The 18,936-nt window shown below is 40.4% G+C and overlaps 1 protein-coding gene across 2 annotated transcripts in view; it reads left to right on the forward strand.

The window, feature by feature from the left end:
• ELP3 (elongator acetyltransferase complex subunit 3) overlaps positions 1 to 18,936 on the forward strand; it is a 99,616-nt gene that overhangs the window by 35,635 nt on the left and 45,045 nt on the right. Inside the window, exons 8-10 of one of the 2 annotated variants that reach the window (XM_024767753.1) lie at positions 6,717 to 6,878; positions 9,736 to 9,862; positions 18,320 to 18,513. In XM_024767753.1, the coding sequence (XP_024623521.1) occupies positions 6,717 to 6,878; positions 9,736 to 9,862; positions 18,320 to 18,513 (483 nt within the window). Of the gene's footprint in view, positions 1 to 6,716; positions 6,879 to 9,735; positions 9,869 to 18,319; positions 18,514 to 18,936 lie in introns of both variants that reach the window. The other variant, XM_024767752.1, reaches the window with a different exon arrangement.

The raw sequence follows: 18,936 nt of genomic DNA on the forward strand, positions 1-18,936 counted from the left end.
CATAACTGTTTTCCCTATGTAGTATCTTTTTCCATCCATTTACTTTCCACCCCTATGTGTCTCTGCATTGAAACTGTTTCTTTTAACAGTCTAGTTGGCAGTTTTATGGAGAGAGGGTCTGTCATATCTAACACAATTCCTTGAGGAGAGAAGATATAGTAAGTCCCCTACATATGAACCTTCAAGTTGCGAACTTTCAAAGATGTGAACATGCGTTTGCATGTCCAGTCACGTAAGTTAGTTCATGTGTCTGGCATTATCTGTAAAAGTTGGGTACCTAGGCTAATTTTGTTGGACTTAAGAACAAATTGGACTTATGTATGTGCTCTTGGAATGGAACTCGTTTGTATGTAGGGGACTTACTGTACTTAAAAAACATTGTTAAATGAGTGCAGTGGGAAGAACTGTGCGTTAAGAATTAGGTTCCAGACTTTTAATGAGGAGGCAGGACTGTATTATTTCTAAAGTTACTTCTTTCTGTGACATTGTATGCTTTGAAGATTTCTACTGGAATGGGAATTTTTATCTAAAAGATGTGCTCGGGGGCTTTCCCTGGTGGCGCAGTGGTTGACGGTCCGCCTGCCGATGCAGGGGACACGGGTTCGTGCCCCGGTCCGGGAGGATCCCACATGCCGCGGAGCGGCTGGGCCCGTGAGCCATGGCCGCTGGGCCTGCGAGTCTGGAGCCTGTGCTCCGCGACAGGAGAGGCCATGGCAGTGAGAGGCCCGCATACTGCAAAAAAAATAAAAATTAAAAAAAATAATAAAAGATGTGCTCGAAGGTTATTTTTCATCTAGCAGTCACTTTCTGATAATGACAACTTTTCTATAATGCATTTATGTGTATAGCCCTTAAATTTGAATGTGAATACAATATTAAAAGAATGTGTAATAACCATGATTGTTTTTTTCTATTAATAGTACATTGCTGTTGGCTCTTGTGCTGTCTGATTAGGAGTATAAAATGGTAGCATTCTTGTCGGCTACTGAAAGAATCAAAACCCAAACTGTTATGGCTTGTTTTTCATATATCTTAAACCTTGTCAACTAGCATGATAAGGGACCAAAGGTCCCTGATTGCTCTCTAAGCTATGTTACCAGGTGAGTTTTTCATAGGTTGTACTCATTTAAAAATTGAACTTCTAAAAAAAAAAAAAAAAATTTTGAACTTCTGTTCCTGTCTGTTTCCTCAGTTTGTGTTGGGCAGAACCTTATGTTACAGACCCTCTTGACATAACTGCCAATATCCAGGAAGCAAACTTGACCACCATCTCAAAAGGGAAAAGATAGTTATTTTAAAATTCTCAAACATTCAACTCAATCATTCTTAAGTTTGGAATATCACTAGCACAGCATTATACAGAACATAAAATTTTGTTGAGATATTTTCCAGATATGATTATAGCCCCAGCACCACCATGCCCCCCCTCCACAAAAAGCATGTGTTCTGTGGTATTACTGAGGAATTACACCAATAACCCTAGATGTTGTTTGGCAAGTCAAAAAAATCTTTGGCTGTCCAAAGAAGTTTATAAATTCTACTTACTCATTTTGAGACTGCAGATGCAAAAGAGAGTTTGTACATTGTGATTAATGAAAATCAATATTTAATCTACATATTACAAATATTTACGTTGTGATTTGGTTTGAGCAGGTTGAGTTTGAGGTAGAGGGATGTCCATGTAGGAAAGGGTCCATAAACCTCTCAGAAATTTGGGCTTAGACCTCTAGTGAGATTTCACACAGGAAATCTAAAGTAAGACACATCCAACTTAATTAATGACAGAGGTTTTAGAGAGGACTTCAGGAGATTAATAGTAATCAGAAGTGTTCTTTGATGCCACAGCCTTCTTGGAGCAAATCAGAAACCGTTTACAGAAGATAATAAAGAGACCTTCACATCGTCTTTCTTCTGTGTCCCCCTGGTTGGGACCTTAGTGTGAAGGGACAGTAAGTAATAACAATAGATGTCACTTTTATAGGTCACTTTCTTCCTTCCAGAAATAGAAGCATGCTTTCCAAGAAATCATTTCTATCCAGTTATATATCTGCCACTTCTGGCTCTTTGTTCTTAAGTGGTTCTTGGTTTTAGCTGTGTGTCTTATCCCTACAGCTAGACTGTTGAGCATCTCTGGGACAAGAACTACTGTATCTTTACTTTCTGTAGATTACCTGGCCTAGTGTTCAGCAACTTTTAGGGTTAACTATTTGCAAGAGGAAAGGTAACCAGTAGGATTAGCTAGAGGCTGCTATGGGGGTAAAGAGAGACCTCCTATGTCTTCGGTTATGCCTCATTCATTTACTCATTCTTCATATTTGTAAGTTTTATATTGAAGGAGAGTTTTTAGTGCTGAAGCCCTTACCTCTAAATGTATACGAGCCTACTGCCTTCCAGGAGCTTCCTGTCTAGGTGGATAGACAGACATAGCCACAAATAACAAGACAAGCTCCATTCAGAGTAGGGGCAAGGTACGTTAGGGATGAGAGCGCAGAATTACTTAGAGGCGCTGGGAAGATGTCATGGCAGGAGAAACGTATTTGAGCTTTGTCTTGAAGTCTGGGTAGCGTTTGGTTTTTATTTGCTTTTATGTTCCCAGGTTATTGTCCCATCTCCCACCCCCTCCTAGCCCCAACCCCCCAGTTAAAAAATAAATGCTGTCGGCATAAGTTATTGGCTTAAATTATGCTTCACAGAGAACATTAGCATCTTTTATAGTTGATGCCACTCCTGTGGCATACAGAAAAGTATAGGATTCAGCATAGCCCCACAGTGGTGGCATTTAGGCTTATTTAAAATGACCCTATAATGCCACAAAAAGAGAAGTGGAATTGGAATCAGAAGACCTGGGTCCAAGTCCTGACTTTGTCTCTTAGAAGCTCATGATCAGGGTTGGAAAACTTGGTACATTTACTAAACGCCCAAGAATTTAACAAGTCTGCCTCTCCCCGCTCCCCAATGGTATGGTAATTGAACTCAGTAGTAAATGAGAGCCACACTGTCGGATGGCTGTCTAAACAGTGTGGTGGGTTATAGCAGGCCATAAAATGCCAGCTCAGACATTTTGCTTAGATTAGTTGACAGCCTTTATGAACATATTTGCAATATTTTAAAAAACCAATCATCCTGATATCTTTACATCTCCCTTTAATGAAGAGGCAAGAATTAGTGATGTGTAGAACTATATATAGCATTAACAAAAATCCTTTTAGAAATGACCTTATACTGTATAAGATGACCTTATATTCTGTTCTTTAGAAAATACTCCATTGTTTTTACTCAAATTTGATAGGTATTTCTGCTTAATGGCTTTTCAGATGAAAATGCAATTCTGAAAGAAAGATAGTGGTAAATAGAAAATACTGGCTTTTAAAAACGAGTTATTTTTTGTTCCTCCATTTCTGCTCCTGCACAAGGTAATGACATTTTCCCCAAGAGGAAAGACACTTTTGAAATGGAGTTAAATTATTGTTTGCGAATAAGGTTTGCCTCTATGTCCTGTACTACATTCTAACTACTTATGAAGAGACCTTATCATCCTCGCAGCAGCTTTCTCTATCAGTCTTGCTTGGGCCTTCGATGATCTGTGCAATAGAGATTAGCTAGTGGACTTCTCTTTCCTCTAGATGAATTCCCATCTGTGCAGTTGCCTGTCCTCTAGTTTTAGTATTGCTAGGTACTGTTGTGCTGCCACCTTTGCTGATAACTTAATGGTATCCTTTTAGGAAATACTGTGGGTTGTTTTGTTTTGTTTGTTTGTGTTTACTTATTTATTTATTGGCTGCGCCTTGCGGCACATAGGATCTTTGTTCCCTGACCAGGGATTGAACCCGTGCCCCCAGCATTGGGAACATGGAGTCTTAACCACTGGAACACCAAGGAAGTCCCAGGAAATACTGTGGGTTTTATAAAAATATCAGTTAATAGAGAGGTTTTATGATACAATTTTGGAACGCCTGATTGTAAAATGTTCTCACTTACTTTGTTAAATATACTCGAAACTTAGAGTTTTCCGCTTTTTGGTTTTTTCAGCTCTCATGCAATATGCTTTCTCCATAATACATTAGTGTTTCTTTTTTTTAAATTTTTAAAAATATTTATTTATTTTATTTGGCTGTGTCGGGTCTTGGCTGTAGCACGCAAGATCCTCGTTGCAGCACGCAGGATCTTTTTTGTTGTGGCGCACAGGCTTCCCTCTAGTTGTGGGGGCACAGGCTCCAGAGCGTGCAGGCTCAGTAGTTGTGGCTCGCGGGCTCTAGAGCGCAGGCTCAGTAGTTGTGGTGCACGGGCTTAGTTGCCCCGCGGCATGTGGGATCTTAGTTCCCCCAACCAAGGATCAAACCCATGTCCCCTGAAATGGAAGGCAGATTTCCTAACCACTGGACCACCAGGAAAGTCCCTTAATATTTTAAAACAATGGTTTTCTCCAAACACAATAATTGGTATTCGAAGAAGGTGAGTTACATGTATTCTGCATGCCTTGGGACCCACCTGTTTGAGAGGCATGAGACTTTCTGATCTGATTGTTTCAGAGAAGCTAGCTGTCAGAGGCAAGATTTGATAAGATCTGTGCCCTTTTTTGTCTTATGATTCATCGTTTAGTAACTATAGACTAGTTGTTTACCTTTGGTTCTTGCTGCCTGTAGTAATCCTATATAAAACCTTAGGAATAGGGTAATAGTGTAAACACTTTGAACGTCTAGAGTGAAAGACTTCAGAATCAGTCCTTCAGTGATTCGTAACCTTCTTAATAATTATTATTAAATTAGATAAGTCAGTCTTATTGACAATTATGAATTGTCAATAATAAATGAACTTAAAGGAGAACAGTAGTTACAAAACTATGGAAATTTTATGATTTTTATTTTTCAAGAAGAAAAGCTATGAACTTCTTCGGAAATACGAAATTAAGTGGCAAAAAAGGCTTCCCTCACCCTGCCTGAAGCATTGAGAAAGTTGTAGAAGGGTACACTGAGAAGAATTATTTCGTTCTAGGAGAAGTTGAAGAGAGGACAGATCTGATGTCCCATGCTGAATTGTCCAAGCCATGTGATAGAGTGAAACACAGGGTAGGATTTTTGAAGTCAGACAGACCTACCTTCAAATCCTGACTTGGATTTTATGAGCTCTGTACCCTTGGACAAAGTATTTAATCACTTTAGGAACTTCACTTTCTTTATCTGTAAAATGGGGATAATAAGACATACTTCATAGAGCTAACGGGAGCATTCACTGCATGTGGAGTATATAGTGCAGTGCTTGGCCGCAGTGGCGTCTAGGTAATGGTTCCTGTTCCATCGCATCAGCAGACCACTTAGCAAGTCATTTTCCTCTTCTAGATTCTAGCTTGAATCTAAAGTGGTACTCATGGGCTTCCCGGGTGGCGCAGTGGTTGAGAATCCGCCTGCCAATGCAGGGGACATGGGTTCGAGCCCTGGGCTGGGAAGATCCCACATGCCGCGGAGCAGCTAAGCCCGTGCGCCACAACTACTGAGCCTGTGCTCTAGAGCCCGTGAGCCAAAGCTACTGAGGCCCATGCGCCAGGAGCTCGTGCTCCACAACAGGAGAAGCTACTGCAGTGAGAAGCCCACACACTGCAACGAAGAGCAGCCCCCGCTCGCCACAACTAGAGAAAGCCTGCACGCAGCAATGAAGACCCCAACGCAGCCAAAATAAATAAATAAATAAATTTAAAATGGTCCTCACTACTCTGATATCTGGGTTTAGTGAAGGAGAAAAATGATTCCTAATTTTGTAAGTTGTTGCTAAGATGAATAGGCTTGACAAAAAGACTTGTGGGTATAGAAGACATTTCATCTGAATTATTCCTATGATCATCGTGCATACCCTCCCTTCCCCCCTCTTTTGTTTTCTTTTATTTAACATAACTCTAAAATATGGAGTGGGAAATATATAATGCAGATGGTTTTCACTTCCATGAAAAATCGTTGCTAGGAATTGAAAATTAGGGTTCTCACAGTTGAAATCCCTGCTTTCAAGGAGATTATGGCTGCAGCACACTGAGGAGAATAATAATGATAATGGTGATGATAACATTACTTTGTGCTGGCTCAGTCACATCAGTCCCATGAGGTATAGCTACTGTTATCCTCATTTTGCAGATAATGAAACCGAAGCACAGGGAGGTTAATAACTTTCCTGTTTGCATAGTTAGGAAATAGCAGAGCCAGGATTTGAACTCAGATAGTCTGGCTCCAGAGCCCACGCTCTTTTTTTTTTTTAACTGTTTTTAAAATTTTATTTATTTTATTTATTTTTGGCTGAATTGGGTCTTCGTTGCTGCACGTGGGCTTTTTCTAGTTGCTTTGAGCGGGGGCTACTCTTCATTGCGGTATGCGGGCTTCTTATTGCAGTGGCTTCTCTTGTTGCAGAGCACGGGCTCTAGGCACACGGGTTTCAGTAGTTGTGGCACGCAGGCTCAGTAGTTGTGACTCGCGGGCTCTAGAGCGCAGGCTCAGTAGTTGAGGCGCACGGGCTTAGTTGCTCTGCGGCATGTGGGATCTTCCCGGACCAGGGTTCGAACCCGTGTCCCCTGCATTGGCAGGCAGATTCTTAACCACTGCACCACCAGGGAAGTCCGAGCCCATGCTCTTAACCACTGGGTTAGAGCCGGGAGGACAAAAGGAAGACATCCTTTAAATGAGAGCAGATGTCCTAAAGCTTTGGCAAGTTGTTTACTTTTCGATTTTACTCTACAGGTATTCTGAGAGAAGCCTCACAAAGTGCATCGGAATTACTATTGAGACCAGACCAGATTATTGCATGAAGCGGCATTTAAGTGATATGTTGACTTATGGCTGCACAAGGCTGGAGATTGGGGTGCAGAGTGTCTATGAGGATGTGGCCAGAGATACCAACCGGTAAGACGGTGCAGATGATCTTGCACAAGCCTTCCTTTTCCCCCACCGATTGGATCTGTGTTACTACCCATCTGACAGGGAGAGGTCTAGGTATTCCTCCTATTCATTCTTCTGTCTGTGCTCTTAATTCCATCTCCTCCTTCCTTGATTTTCTGTCTTTGTTTACTGGCTTTTTTCCAGTAGTCTATAAACATGCTCATCTCTCTTCCAATTCTTGCAATAAATAGCCTTTCCCATAGGGAAAGCAGAGGGCAGGGCTCAAGGTTAGTAGTTTAAAGCATGAGAGAAGGCCAAGGAGAATAGGAACAAAGAAAAGGGTTTGAACAAGAAGGAAACTAGTGTGAGATTTAAGAGATTAGTTTTGGTGAAGCAAATGCCAGTTGGTAGGGTAGTGAAAGAAAGGCTGGTGAGGTGATGGGTATAAACTTTGAGAAATTTGGGAGTCTAAGGAAGGAAAGAAATAAAGGTTGATAGAGCCATATGAAGTTCTCTTCCCTCCAGAAGTAAAGGCAGGCTTCAGGGTTAGTAAGTGTGTGTTGAGTTGGACCTTAAAGGCTGCTTCACTTTAATAGGATTTGGGTAGACATGGCAGAGGTTTGTGCTCGGAGAAGGAAGTAAAGGGAAACTAGGGAAACACATGGGTCTTAGCATCTTAGCAACAACCAGGAAGAGTGCCAGGCTAAGGAGGGCGGATGCTTCCCGTTAGGTAGTAGAGGTCTATTAAACATTCTGCACAGGAAGAGTCAGATGGATATCAAGCTTGAGAAAGATCAGCCTGCATAGGGTGCGTTCTTGTCGGGGAAGGCTTGAACCGGCAACGCTGGTAGGGCTGCTGCAGTAACCAAGGCTACGCCAGAGAGGTACCTTGGGGGTGGAAGGAGTCTCTGGAAGGTCAGGGAAGCTTTTCGAAGAAAGTGACATCGAAGCTGAGACTTACAGGAAGAGTCTGAGTTAGTCAGGTGGGGAAGAGGCAGATTTTTTCAGGCAGAAAGAAGAGTGCGAGCAAGCTGCTGAGGATAGGAGCACGTGGCACATTTCAGGAAGTTGGAGTGGTTTCATCTGGTGGGAGTGTGGAGCGTGAGGTAGGAGCGTGGTGAGAGGTGAGGCTGACAGGGTCAGCAGGACGGCCAGACCGTGGGGCGCCTTAGAAGTCAGCCCAGCAAGTTTGGGCTTTAATCCAAGGCCCGGCTGCAAGCTAACTTGTGATCAAGGCATATCTGCATTTTATTTTATTTATTTATTTATTTTTAAAGATTCGTTTTTTATTTTATTTTATTTATTTATTTTTGGCTGCGTCAGGTCTCGGTTGCGGCACGCAGGCTCCTTGTTATGGTGCACGGGCTTCTCTCTATCTGTGGCGTGCGGGTTTTCTCTTCTCTAGTTGTGCACGGGCTCTGTAGTTTGAGGCATGCGGGCTCTAGTTGAGGCGCACGGGCCCAGCTGACCTGCGACATGTGGAATCTCAGTTCCCTGACCAGGGATTGCACCCGCGTCCCCTGCATTGGAAGGCAGATTCTTTACCACTGGACCAGCAGGGAAGTCCTGGGGATCACAGTGTCAGGGTGGACTAAGGAGACCAAGCTAGAAGCAAGGTCAGTTCAGAGGCTGCTGCGGTAATTTAAGCAGGAAATGATGTCCTGAAAAGCAGTGTTCGGTGACTGAGTGGGAATGAGGGTAAGAGAGAATGGGAAATAATGAGGCTTGGAGGGAAGATGAGTTTCATTTTGAATAAACTAAGTTTTAGATGCTTGTGGGACAGCTGGTTGAAGGTTTGCTTTAGGGCGGGCTGTCCAGCAGAACATTCTGCAGTGACTGAAATGTTCTGTACCCGCACTGTCCACTGTGACAGCACAACCGAGGAATTGAATTTTCCATCTGAATTAATTTAAAGATAAACTTGAATAACCACGTGTGCCTCGTGACTCTAATATTGTACAGTGCAGCATTAGAGTATTGGATGTTTGGGCGTGGTGTCAGAAGAGAGGCCTGGCCCAGTCATATAGATTGAGAAGTCGTTAGCAAAAAGAGATTAGAGGGGCTTCCCTGGTGGCGCAGTGGTTGAGAGTCCGCCTAGGAAGCCATGGAAATGGATGGGAACCTTCAGAGAGTGGGAAGGAGTCCATGGTTTGTAGGATTCTTTGGTGGTGAATGGGAGTGGCTAGGTAGTGAAAGGATTGACACAGGGCTTCAGTCTTTAGTAGCCCCAAACTATTATTCGGGCTTGCTTCTTACTTGAATGTGGCACTAGAATGTTAAGATGATTTATATAGCTGGCCCCAAATGATTCTGCCTTGTCACTAAATCATTCTCTCTTCTTACTTTTTTTTTAGGGCCCTCCAACCACTCTCTCTCTCTCTCTCTCTCTCTCTCTCTCTCTCTCTCTCTCTCTCTCCTCTCTTTCCTCTCTTCCCCCCCCTTTCTTTCTCCAAATGAAATTATTTGTTAAAAGATTTTTAAAGGAAAGAGCATAACAAGATGCTGCTCCTGCATGGTTTTGAGCTCATTATTCTTGTTTTTAACCTAGATATTTACATTAGCAAGCTTATTTTGGCCGATGATGCTAAATCAAATAATATTAGTGTATATTAACTCCTGTGACCTCAGTCACTTACTGTCAGAACTTTGAGTAAGTGCATAAGGGAATTTCTGAGAAATATCTCAGAAGTAAAATTATTTTTTTCCAGGCCTTCTCAGAGGTGGAGATGTAAAAATGACTTTCTAAGATTTCTTTTTCCCCAACCATATTCTTCATTATAGAGCTACTGTTACCTGTCTCAGAGATTGTTTTCCCTCTATTCCTTGTACTCACCTTGTTGCCCATTTATTTGTGTAACAGGTAGTGAATTTTCTTCTTCAGGGGCCACACTGTGAAGGCGGTATGTGAGTCCTTTCACCTGGCCAAAGATTCTGGTTTCAAAGTTGTGGCTCATATGATGCCCGATCTGCCAAATGTGGGACTAGAGAGAGACATTGAACAGTTTACAGTAAGTGTTACCTTAAACCAAGCTACTTGAGAATGCCTCTGCATGTTGCTTCTACCCTCTCTGCGCTTTGATTATTTACTGTTGATTTTTTTCCCATTATTAAAGCAAGACATTCTCATTATGACACAGTGGAGAAAGAGGAGTCACTCACAGCCCCGACACCAAATAAAACTCTAACATGTCAGTATACTCCCAGGACTTTTTTATACTTAGGATTTTTTAGGGGATGGGGTGGGTGATACATAGATACACAAAGATATACTTACACTTACATATATGATAGTAATTATTTTAATAGCTTTTTCACTAACATTATAGCAAGCATTTATTCCTGTTATAGCCTGGTCTCTGTTAAAAGGTTAACATATTTAAATATCCACTTAATTTCCATTGAACAAATATGCCATACTTTGCTTAACCACTTCCAGTTTTTTTAATTGAAGATATTATCAGTTTTTGATATTGTAAATAGACTGCACATCAACAAATTTTACGCCTGTAATTTTTTGTAGTATTTAGGGTTATTTCTTTAGGACAAATTCCCTGGAGTAGAATTATCAGGTGAAGGTATAACTACTTTAAGAATCTCACCATATTACTTAGTTGTTTTTCCCAGGGTTGTAACAACTTACACTCATTTCAGCAGGGTTATCTTTTTCCCAAAATAATTCTCTCCTATGTATGTATTTTCTACATACATATATATACACACACACACACACACACACACACACACATATACAATATTTTATCTTCGTTAATTTGATGGATAAAAGTGCCGTTTCAACTTGTATTTTGTAATTATAGGTAATGTATTTTTCAGGTTTGTATTCAATAAGTATAATTCTTTCATCTTTTTGGAATTGTGTGTTTTTGTCCTCTGACCAGTTACTCTATTCGATATGAATATTTTTAATATTAATTATATGGACTTTCTAAGTAATAACATTATGGATTGTTTTTTATATTTGTTAAAAATATTTTCCCCGACCTATCCTTGACCTTTTGTTTCTGTTGTCAAATCTATCTTATTTACTTACTTACTTTCTCAGTGATGATTTCTTAAGATACTTCTAAGCTTAGAACTGCCTTTCTCGTACAGCATTTCATTAAACAGTGGAAGAAAATATTCTGTTTTCCTCTAGCCTTTCTGTTCTTTGAATTTTAATACCTAACTCTGGGCTTCATTTGTTTGTTCGTTTGTTTGTTTGTTTTTACTCCATCACATGTTAGCTTTGTCTTGGGAAATGAGATTGCTCAAAACGCTTTTTTACTTCTGATTCTCAAATAGGGAAAGTGGCTTAAGGATATCCTTTTAGAGAAGAGAATGAAAATATTTATCAAGTTATTTCATCCACAAAATTGCTTTTATTTTGCTCTGTTTATTAGAGCAATAGAATTCATCATGCCTTATTTGTGAAGTTAATAATTATTTCCTTTTAAAAAGTTTATTATTTCTAAGCCAATGAATTACAAATAAAAGCCTATTTTATAAGACAGCATTAATTCACAGAGGTTATTAATTCCCCCATATTGACTATGTAATAGATTTTGAGTCTAATATCTTCCCCTCAGTAGTACTAGCCAGGCACCCAGACTTAAGGCCTAAAAGGCACCTGAAACACACTTTTCTTTAGCACAGCTCCTAGGTGGGCCAGTGGTATAACCAGAATTCATAACTTTAAGTGCCCTTGGAAAAAATATGTCAAGTGATAGCAAATAGCTGAGTCTTAAAATTCATTTTCTTAGTGTCTTCAAAATAAAGAATAGTTCAGAAATAATATTGCAAAGACAGCCCTTCATGTAAACGGATTTATCTGCTTGTTTATAATCTTTTCAAAGAAACCTTCAGGGAATGTGAGCAGACCATATGCCTTTTCTAACTGCATCCCAGCAAATGAGTAACAAAATAGAGCTAAAATGAGAAATCTGATTTCTCTCTAGAGAAAAATTCTCTAAAAAATTAATCTATAGATGGTCTTAAATATTTTTACAAATCAATTAAAAAAAAAAAAAAGACATGGGCTTCCCTGGTGGCGCAGTGGTTGAGAGTCTGCCTGCTGATGCAGGGGACATGGGTTCATGCCCCGGTCTGGGAAGATCCCACATGCTGCGGAGCAGCTAGGCCTGTGAGCCATGGCTGCTGAGCCTGCGCATCCGGAGCCTGTGCTCCGCAACGGGAGAGGCCACAACAGTAAGAGGCCCACGTACCGCAAAAAAAAAAAAAAAAAAAAGGACCACCTAATAGGAGAATGGGGGAAAAAAAAAAACTTGAACAAACACTTCACAGATAGGATATTCAAATATTCAGTAAAACTATTTAAAAGTTCTCAAAGTCATTTATCTTCAAAGAAATGAAATTTAAAACTACAATACATGGCTACTGTATACTCATCAGAATAGCTAAGAATAGCTAAAATGAAAAAAGACGATATCAAGTGTTGGTAAGAGTATGGAGCAACTGGAACTTTCATTTACTGCCAGTGGGAATATAGTACATCATATTAGAAAACTGTTTGACAGTATCTGCTAAAAGTGAACGTAGGCATACTCCATGACCCAGCCATTCTACTCCTTCATGTTTACCCAACAGAAATGCACACACATATTTACCAAGACACAGTCACAAATTACTGAGTGTAGTATCGTCAGATTGGAAACAACCCAAGTGTCCATTAAAGTCAAATACATCAATATTGTAAGTTGTGGTGTAGTCAAACAATGAAATACATAAAACAATAAGAGTAAATTAATTATGACTTCATGCAACAACGTGGCTGATTCTATTCAACAATATTGAGCAAAGGAAACCAGATCCAAAAGACTACCTAACGTACCATCCTATTAATGTGAGGTTCAGAAGCTTTGGATGGAACTGTAGCTGGAAACAGGCATATGGTAGGCTTCTGAGGTTTGGATAAGGTGCCTTTTCTTGATTTGAGTGTCTAGGTGCTGGCTACATGATTTGTAAAAATCTATCAAGGTGTACACTTATGATTTGTGTACTTTTTTATACTAAGATATATTTCAATAAAAGGTTTACTAAATTTTTTTAAACTAGTTTTTGTTTAAGAAATCTTGTTTGGGCCTATTTGGAATTCACAACTTTTCCTGAATTAGTAGGCAGTATATTTTACACTTTAAAAACTTCTTTTTTCCCTACTTTATTTTATTGTCACATTATTAGCGACCCACAGATACAGTTCCCTTAATGTGTTTTTTATCCATAGGGAGGGTTGCTAAGTAAAGGGTCTACTTGTATAATTGTAGAAGTCTAAAAAATGTTACATCTGTAGAGGACAAGATAGCCTTGCCTGGCATGGATCCATAAAGCCTCTACCCAGCTATGTGCCTGCATGTGTTAGTTATAAATTGGCTTTGCTCTCACACCTTGTTGCTTAGGTCAGTTCCGGGTCGCTAAGAGCAGGGCTGGTCATTTGCGTCTGTTCATTGCAGATTCACACTCTTATCTTGTGGTAGGTACAGAGCTCATAGCTGTTTGTGATAAATAGCACTTGCTTATATTTTTCAGTAACTGAGATTTATTTTGGAAGTGAAGTTTTCCTTTTTCTTATAAGCTGAAAGTCCTGGTTGTGATGGAGAATGTTTAACATCTTAGGAATTTATCCTCCGAGCATTAACTTCACCCTTTCCATCTGTCCTCAGGCCTCCAAAATGGTATATCATTTACTACTCAAAATAACCTTTAGCTGTTTTTGTATTTTATTCTTTTAAAATTAGACTGCTCCTGGATATCCAAGCTCAGGTTGCTGAAAATGCCTAGAGAGTGTCAGTTTCTCTTGAGGAGAAATTTATCTCCAGAACCTCTTGTCAGTAATGCGAAATCTTTCAAAGTCCATTAATGTTTGCCCACCCTTTGGACACTCAGAAGTTCTTTTTTTTCCCCACTGAGCTGTTTTTCCTAAAAGCCAGTATGATCAAGTTACAGTTTGGCAGGTATGGTTAGAGGTGTTTGTTGTTGTTACGTCTTCATTTGCTCGGTTTTCCTAATGTAAAGGCCTGATACTTAAGGTAATATCATAGAATACAGGTAGTGTAGAATTATATCAGAAAAGACCACCTGTTGCAGCCTCTCAGATAAGGAAACAAGACCTGACGCGGTTAAGTAACTGTTAAAGGCCATGGTGAGTCTCAGGTAGAAGCAGGCTCTTAGGAAGGCACCCTTTCTTTTGCACCTTTCTGTGTCGCCTTTCTTAGGCCAAGGAAAGTCTGCTTTATGATGAATCACTATGCATGACCTGAATGATGTTGAAATCCTGGTCGGGTTGGATCTTACAGATACAGAACTTTCCGTTTTCAGTTATTTTTTTATTTGTATCAAAGGAATACATGCAAATTTTTAAAAGTCAAGTTGTACTGTACGGCCTACAGTGAAAAACAGCAGTACCCTGCCTTCCTTTCCCTTGAGTGCCCCCATGTCATTTACAAACGCTTCAGTGTCCCTGCTTCCTCCAAATCCACTGCAGCTTGGCTTCTACTCACTGCCCGCCAACACACACACACACACACACACACACACACACACACACACTCTCTCTCTCTCTCTCTCTCTCCCTCTCTCTGTCTCTCTCTCTTTCTCTCAAACACTGTAAAGTACTTGGTAATCTCCAAATCCAAAGGATACTTCTCGGCTGACATTTTATCCAGTCTTAGCACCTGTTATTGTTAAAGACTCTCCAGTTTTAAATTCTCACCTCCCTGGCTTTTGTGACTCTGCTGTCCCCTGGTTCCCTTTTTAACCTCTAGGACTATTTCTTTTCCACTAGATCTTCTTTTTCTTCCCACCACTTAAATGTGGCTTCTGTCTTTTGCTCTCATCTATATGCTCGTCTTTCTTCTGTTGTTCTAACTTTACCACTTATACTTCAATTAATCTCATTTCCTCTCCAGCCTTAAGCCTTAGCTCTTAAGTCCAATTGCTGAATACTCTTCAACTAGCACCAGATGTCTTACTTGTACCTCGGACTTAACGTGTCCAATATGGACATACTTCATTCCCCCCGTGGTCTCCTCGTCTTCTGTTTCCTGTGATATTGGTGTTCCATCATCCACATACCCTCCCAAGCTAGACATTCAGTCATTCAGAAGGAAAGAGAGAATATGTGGAGCCAGACTGGGCCTAGTTTGAATCCTGGCCCCACCCGCCACTTGGTAGCAAACGGACTGCTTTGTTCCTCAGTTTCCTCATCTCTGAATGAGGCTGTTGTGAAGGTGGGCAGAGGTAATGCATGCATCATGCTTAGAAGAATGCCTGGCACATAGCGAGTGTTCAGTACATCACTGCTGCTGCTGCTGTCGCTGTTCCCTCTACCGTGGGTCTAATCTAACAGGAGGTCCTGTCTATTACTCCCTCTGAATATTTTTGAGGGCTGTCGCCTCCTCTTCATCCCCACTGCCACAACTTCAGTTCATGCTTTTGTCAGCTCACTGCACAGGTAGACAGCTGCTTAGCTAAGTCCCACGGTCACCAGCCATGTTCCCTTCTAATGTATCATCCACATTGCCACCAAAATGATGTTTATTAAATTAATTATCTTTATAGTATAAAAGGTATTAATTAATAAAGTTATTATTAACTAGTGTTTGAAAATCCAGTAAGTCCTAAAGGGGTCACATCAAAACACCGTAGTCCTCCGCCACTTTCAACTGTTGTGGCCAGGCCAGGGGAGGTGGGGGGTGGGCTCCCAGTATTTACCACTATGTTTCCTTCTTCTATGCTTGGATTCCTGTTTCCTGACTATCAGTAGAGAGATTCTCTTGTCTTACTGTTACCAATACAATAGTTAAAGAGTTAATTCTTGGAACTCCCATTCTCCCAATATTATTAGGCCACTATTTTAGTTATATGAGTAGTCAGTGTTTTCATTACAGTTTTTACATAAATTATTATTATTTGCATGGAGCCAAGTAATATACTATACTTACTTTCTTTTCTTAAATAACTTTGTTTTTCCTAGAGTTAACAGTAAAATTGTCTTATTTCTTTATTTGCTTATTAGTTCTCTGAGTATATGTAACCTTCAAGTGTGCCCATTCAGTGTTAAAGCCCCTCTCTCAGTGGCCGACCCTATCAGATATTCTCTAAGTCCCTTTTTTAGGCTGGAGACATAACTCCTAGAGGTCTAATCTTCCAGCTCCAAACTGGACTGGCAGTTCTCTGTGCCTAGTTCACAGAGGTCTTCCTTAGGGCTCCTCTTCTCCACTCTCTAGGATTGGATTCTTTGTTTTTTAGAAACCAAGTTAATCCTTTTTATTGGTTTACTCCTTTACTTTACTAAAACACATTCTCCAGCAGCTTTCTAAGAAAGGATTCATCATGGGAAGTAAGCCTTTTACATGCCCCAAAATGTCTCTGTTCTAATACCTTCACACTTACAGAATTCTGTGAAATTATTTTCCCTCCTTTTTTTTTTTTTTTAACTCCTTATTGACTGGGGTATTTTTGCAGAAATTAATGCCTGTGGCCGGCAATTTTTATTTCGGCTGATCAAAATTAATTCTGTTATTTCACTAACACTTTGTGGGTTATTACATTCAGTAGTTACACCTGACACACCTGTAAAGTCTTCTAATTTTCATGAAATGTCTTCAGTCCACTCTTCTGTAGAAGCAAAGGAGCATTCTCCAGCATCGTGAGTTTCATTTTCACTTTCCGTATCAGAATCACTCACTAAGGTTTTTGTCTTTTTGTTGGTATAATATTCACATCATCTGAATCATAACTATATTCTGAAGAACTGTCATTACTGCTATTTCTGATCCATGCTCGTTCCTGGGACTCTGGTGTGACTGAGCTGCCCTTTCATCCGTATCCCCCTTTGCAGATAGTTTGTTTACAGTTTTATTCATTTGCAAAGTCATTTACCAATCTTCCACCCATTTTCTGTCTTCCAAAAATTTATTGCTATCACTTATTCCCCCTCCTGTCTCCTCTGATGTTCTCTTTGTTCTTCTGGGTTTATGCTTTTTTAAAAAATTATTTCCTCTTATTTCAGTGTGATTTTGGAAGGAAAGGAAAGAAACATATTTTAATTCTCCATGTTTAACCGGAAGTCCAGCACCAATTCCATCTATCATCATTCTTATGAAAGGATTATATCAGCCCATATGTCCCCCTAACTTATTACACGAGTAACCAGAAGTACTTTACTGAAATCCTATGTTCCAATATAGATGCATACTAGGTAGAAAGTGACTTGCATACATACTCTTTGTGGATGGCTATAGAATATTAAAGACCTCATGAATCTTTAATATATAAATGTTACAGGGAAAATTACATGCAATTACAGAAGAATAGCCCTAAGAGCAAATGGTGCACAAAGATTATAGCATTTAAGACTGTGACAGAAATCAATGAGAGAGATTGAAAACTCTATAGTTATATATTTCTTTGAAAACCAAGTTAAACAATGGAAAGCTCTGTAAGAATAACAGCACAAGATAAAAAAGCATTTTCACAATTCAAAAGACACAGTACTGCTGGCCGTTTAAGTACTAACGCCAGGGTCGGGGTGAGAGGGAGCTGTATGAGTCCACCTTCATTCCTCTATCACATGTCAAGCGAAATCAAGATAAGAGCAGATTAGCAGTGCAAAGTCATAGAAAGGAGAATGCCTGATGTCTCCTTGCTACATCCCAAGTAAAGAAATAAGGCAGCCAGCTGGGATGATACAGTGCAGGAAATTACTATGTCAAAGTAGATGAATTAGATGTATCCCTCAGTGTCCAGATAACAAATGGACTGTGTGTATCCCGGGTTAGGAATGGTGCCGGTTGGCCTGAGGACAAAATAGTCATATCCAGCGGTCGGCATACTTTTTCTGCAAAGGGCCATATAGTAGACAGTTTAGGTTTTGCAGCCCAGATGATGATCTATGTCACAACTTTTAAAAGTTTAAACAATTAAATACATTCCATTATTAAAGGAGGATGCAGTCTGGAGGTGAAGCCAGGCATCAGATAAATTGTCAGTATGATGCTGCTAGGAAGGCAAGAATACAGAATTCCAAAAAACATTTTTAAGTGAAGCAACTTGTATTTGAAGGTCGGGAAGACCTCTCTGAAGAACTGGCATTCAAGCTGAGACCTGAAGATTAGCTAGATGAAGAAAAACGGATGAAATTTCCAGGCAGAGGAAATTGCCTTTGCAAAGACAGAAAAGCAAGGTGGGGAGGGCAGCATGCGATGACACCACAGCAGTGGACCGGGGTTGGGTTGGTTGGCAAGTGCTTGGTCACCCAGCACACACATGTTTTGTTCCACTGAGGCTGTTGAAACAATGAGTTTCTGTTCTGTCTACCTTCCCTCGCTTGATAGGAAAAAAAGTCAGTCTAAGGACCACATAGGTGTGTGAGAGAAGCCAGCCCCAGATTGAAACTTCACTATGGGTAATCTCCATATAACTAATGGAGAAGTCATTTTCTCTATTCACAGGAGTTTTTTGAGAACCCTGCTTTTCGTCCTGATGGTTTGAAACTCTACCCTACCCTGGTGATTCGTGGAACTGGGCTTTATGAGCTGTGGAAATCGGGAAGATACAAGAGTTATTCTCCCAGTGACCTGATTGAATTGGTGGCCCGGATCCTTGCCCTCGTGCCTCCGTGGACTCGAGTGTACCGAGTGCAGAGGTAATGTGTTAATCTTTTATGCCAGAAGTCATCAGTGACGAGTCTTATCTGTTAACAGTTTCTAATGAGAAGAGTCTTACTGCAAATTGATGGGTTTGAATTTTTTTTAATTAAAAATGGGACACCTAGAATGCTGTCTGTAGATAGAGAGGATGGAAATGATAGGACAGCACGTCCAAGCCTCTTTGCCAGTATCACGTTTATTCACATGTTCATCTCTCCATTCGCGAGCCAGGAGATGGAGGATGATGGGAAGTGGGCATGGTGTTTGGTTCCAGGAGCTTGTGATCTACATCAGCGTCTCCTTTCTCAGATCTGCTCCAACCCAGATACTCTAGTTGTGGGAGGAGGACGTCGAGCCATGTGTCTGTTATCCCTGTTCTAGAGCCTCTGAAGAAAAAAGAAAGAGTATCAACGAGCATT

Source organism: Neophocaena asiaeorientalis, unplaced genomic scaffold, assembly GCF_003031525.2.
Source record: "Neophocaena asiaeorientalis asiaeorientalis breed wild unplaced genomic scaffold, Neophocaena_asiaeorientalis_V1.1 scaffold523, whole genome shotgun sequence".
NCBI classification, from domain to species: Eukaryota; Metazoa; Chordata; class Mammalia; order Artiodactyla; family Phocoenidae; genus Neophocaena; species Neophocaena asiaeorientalis.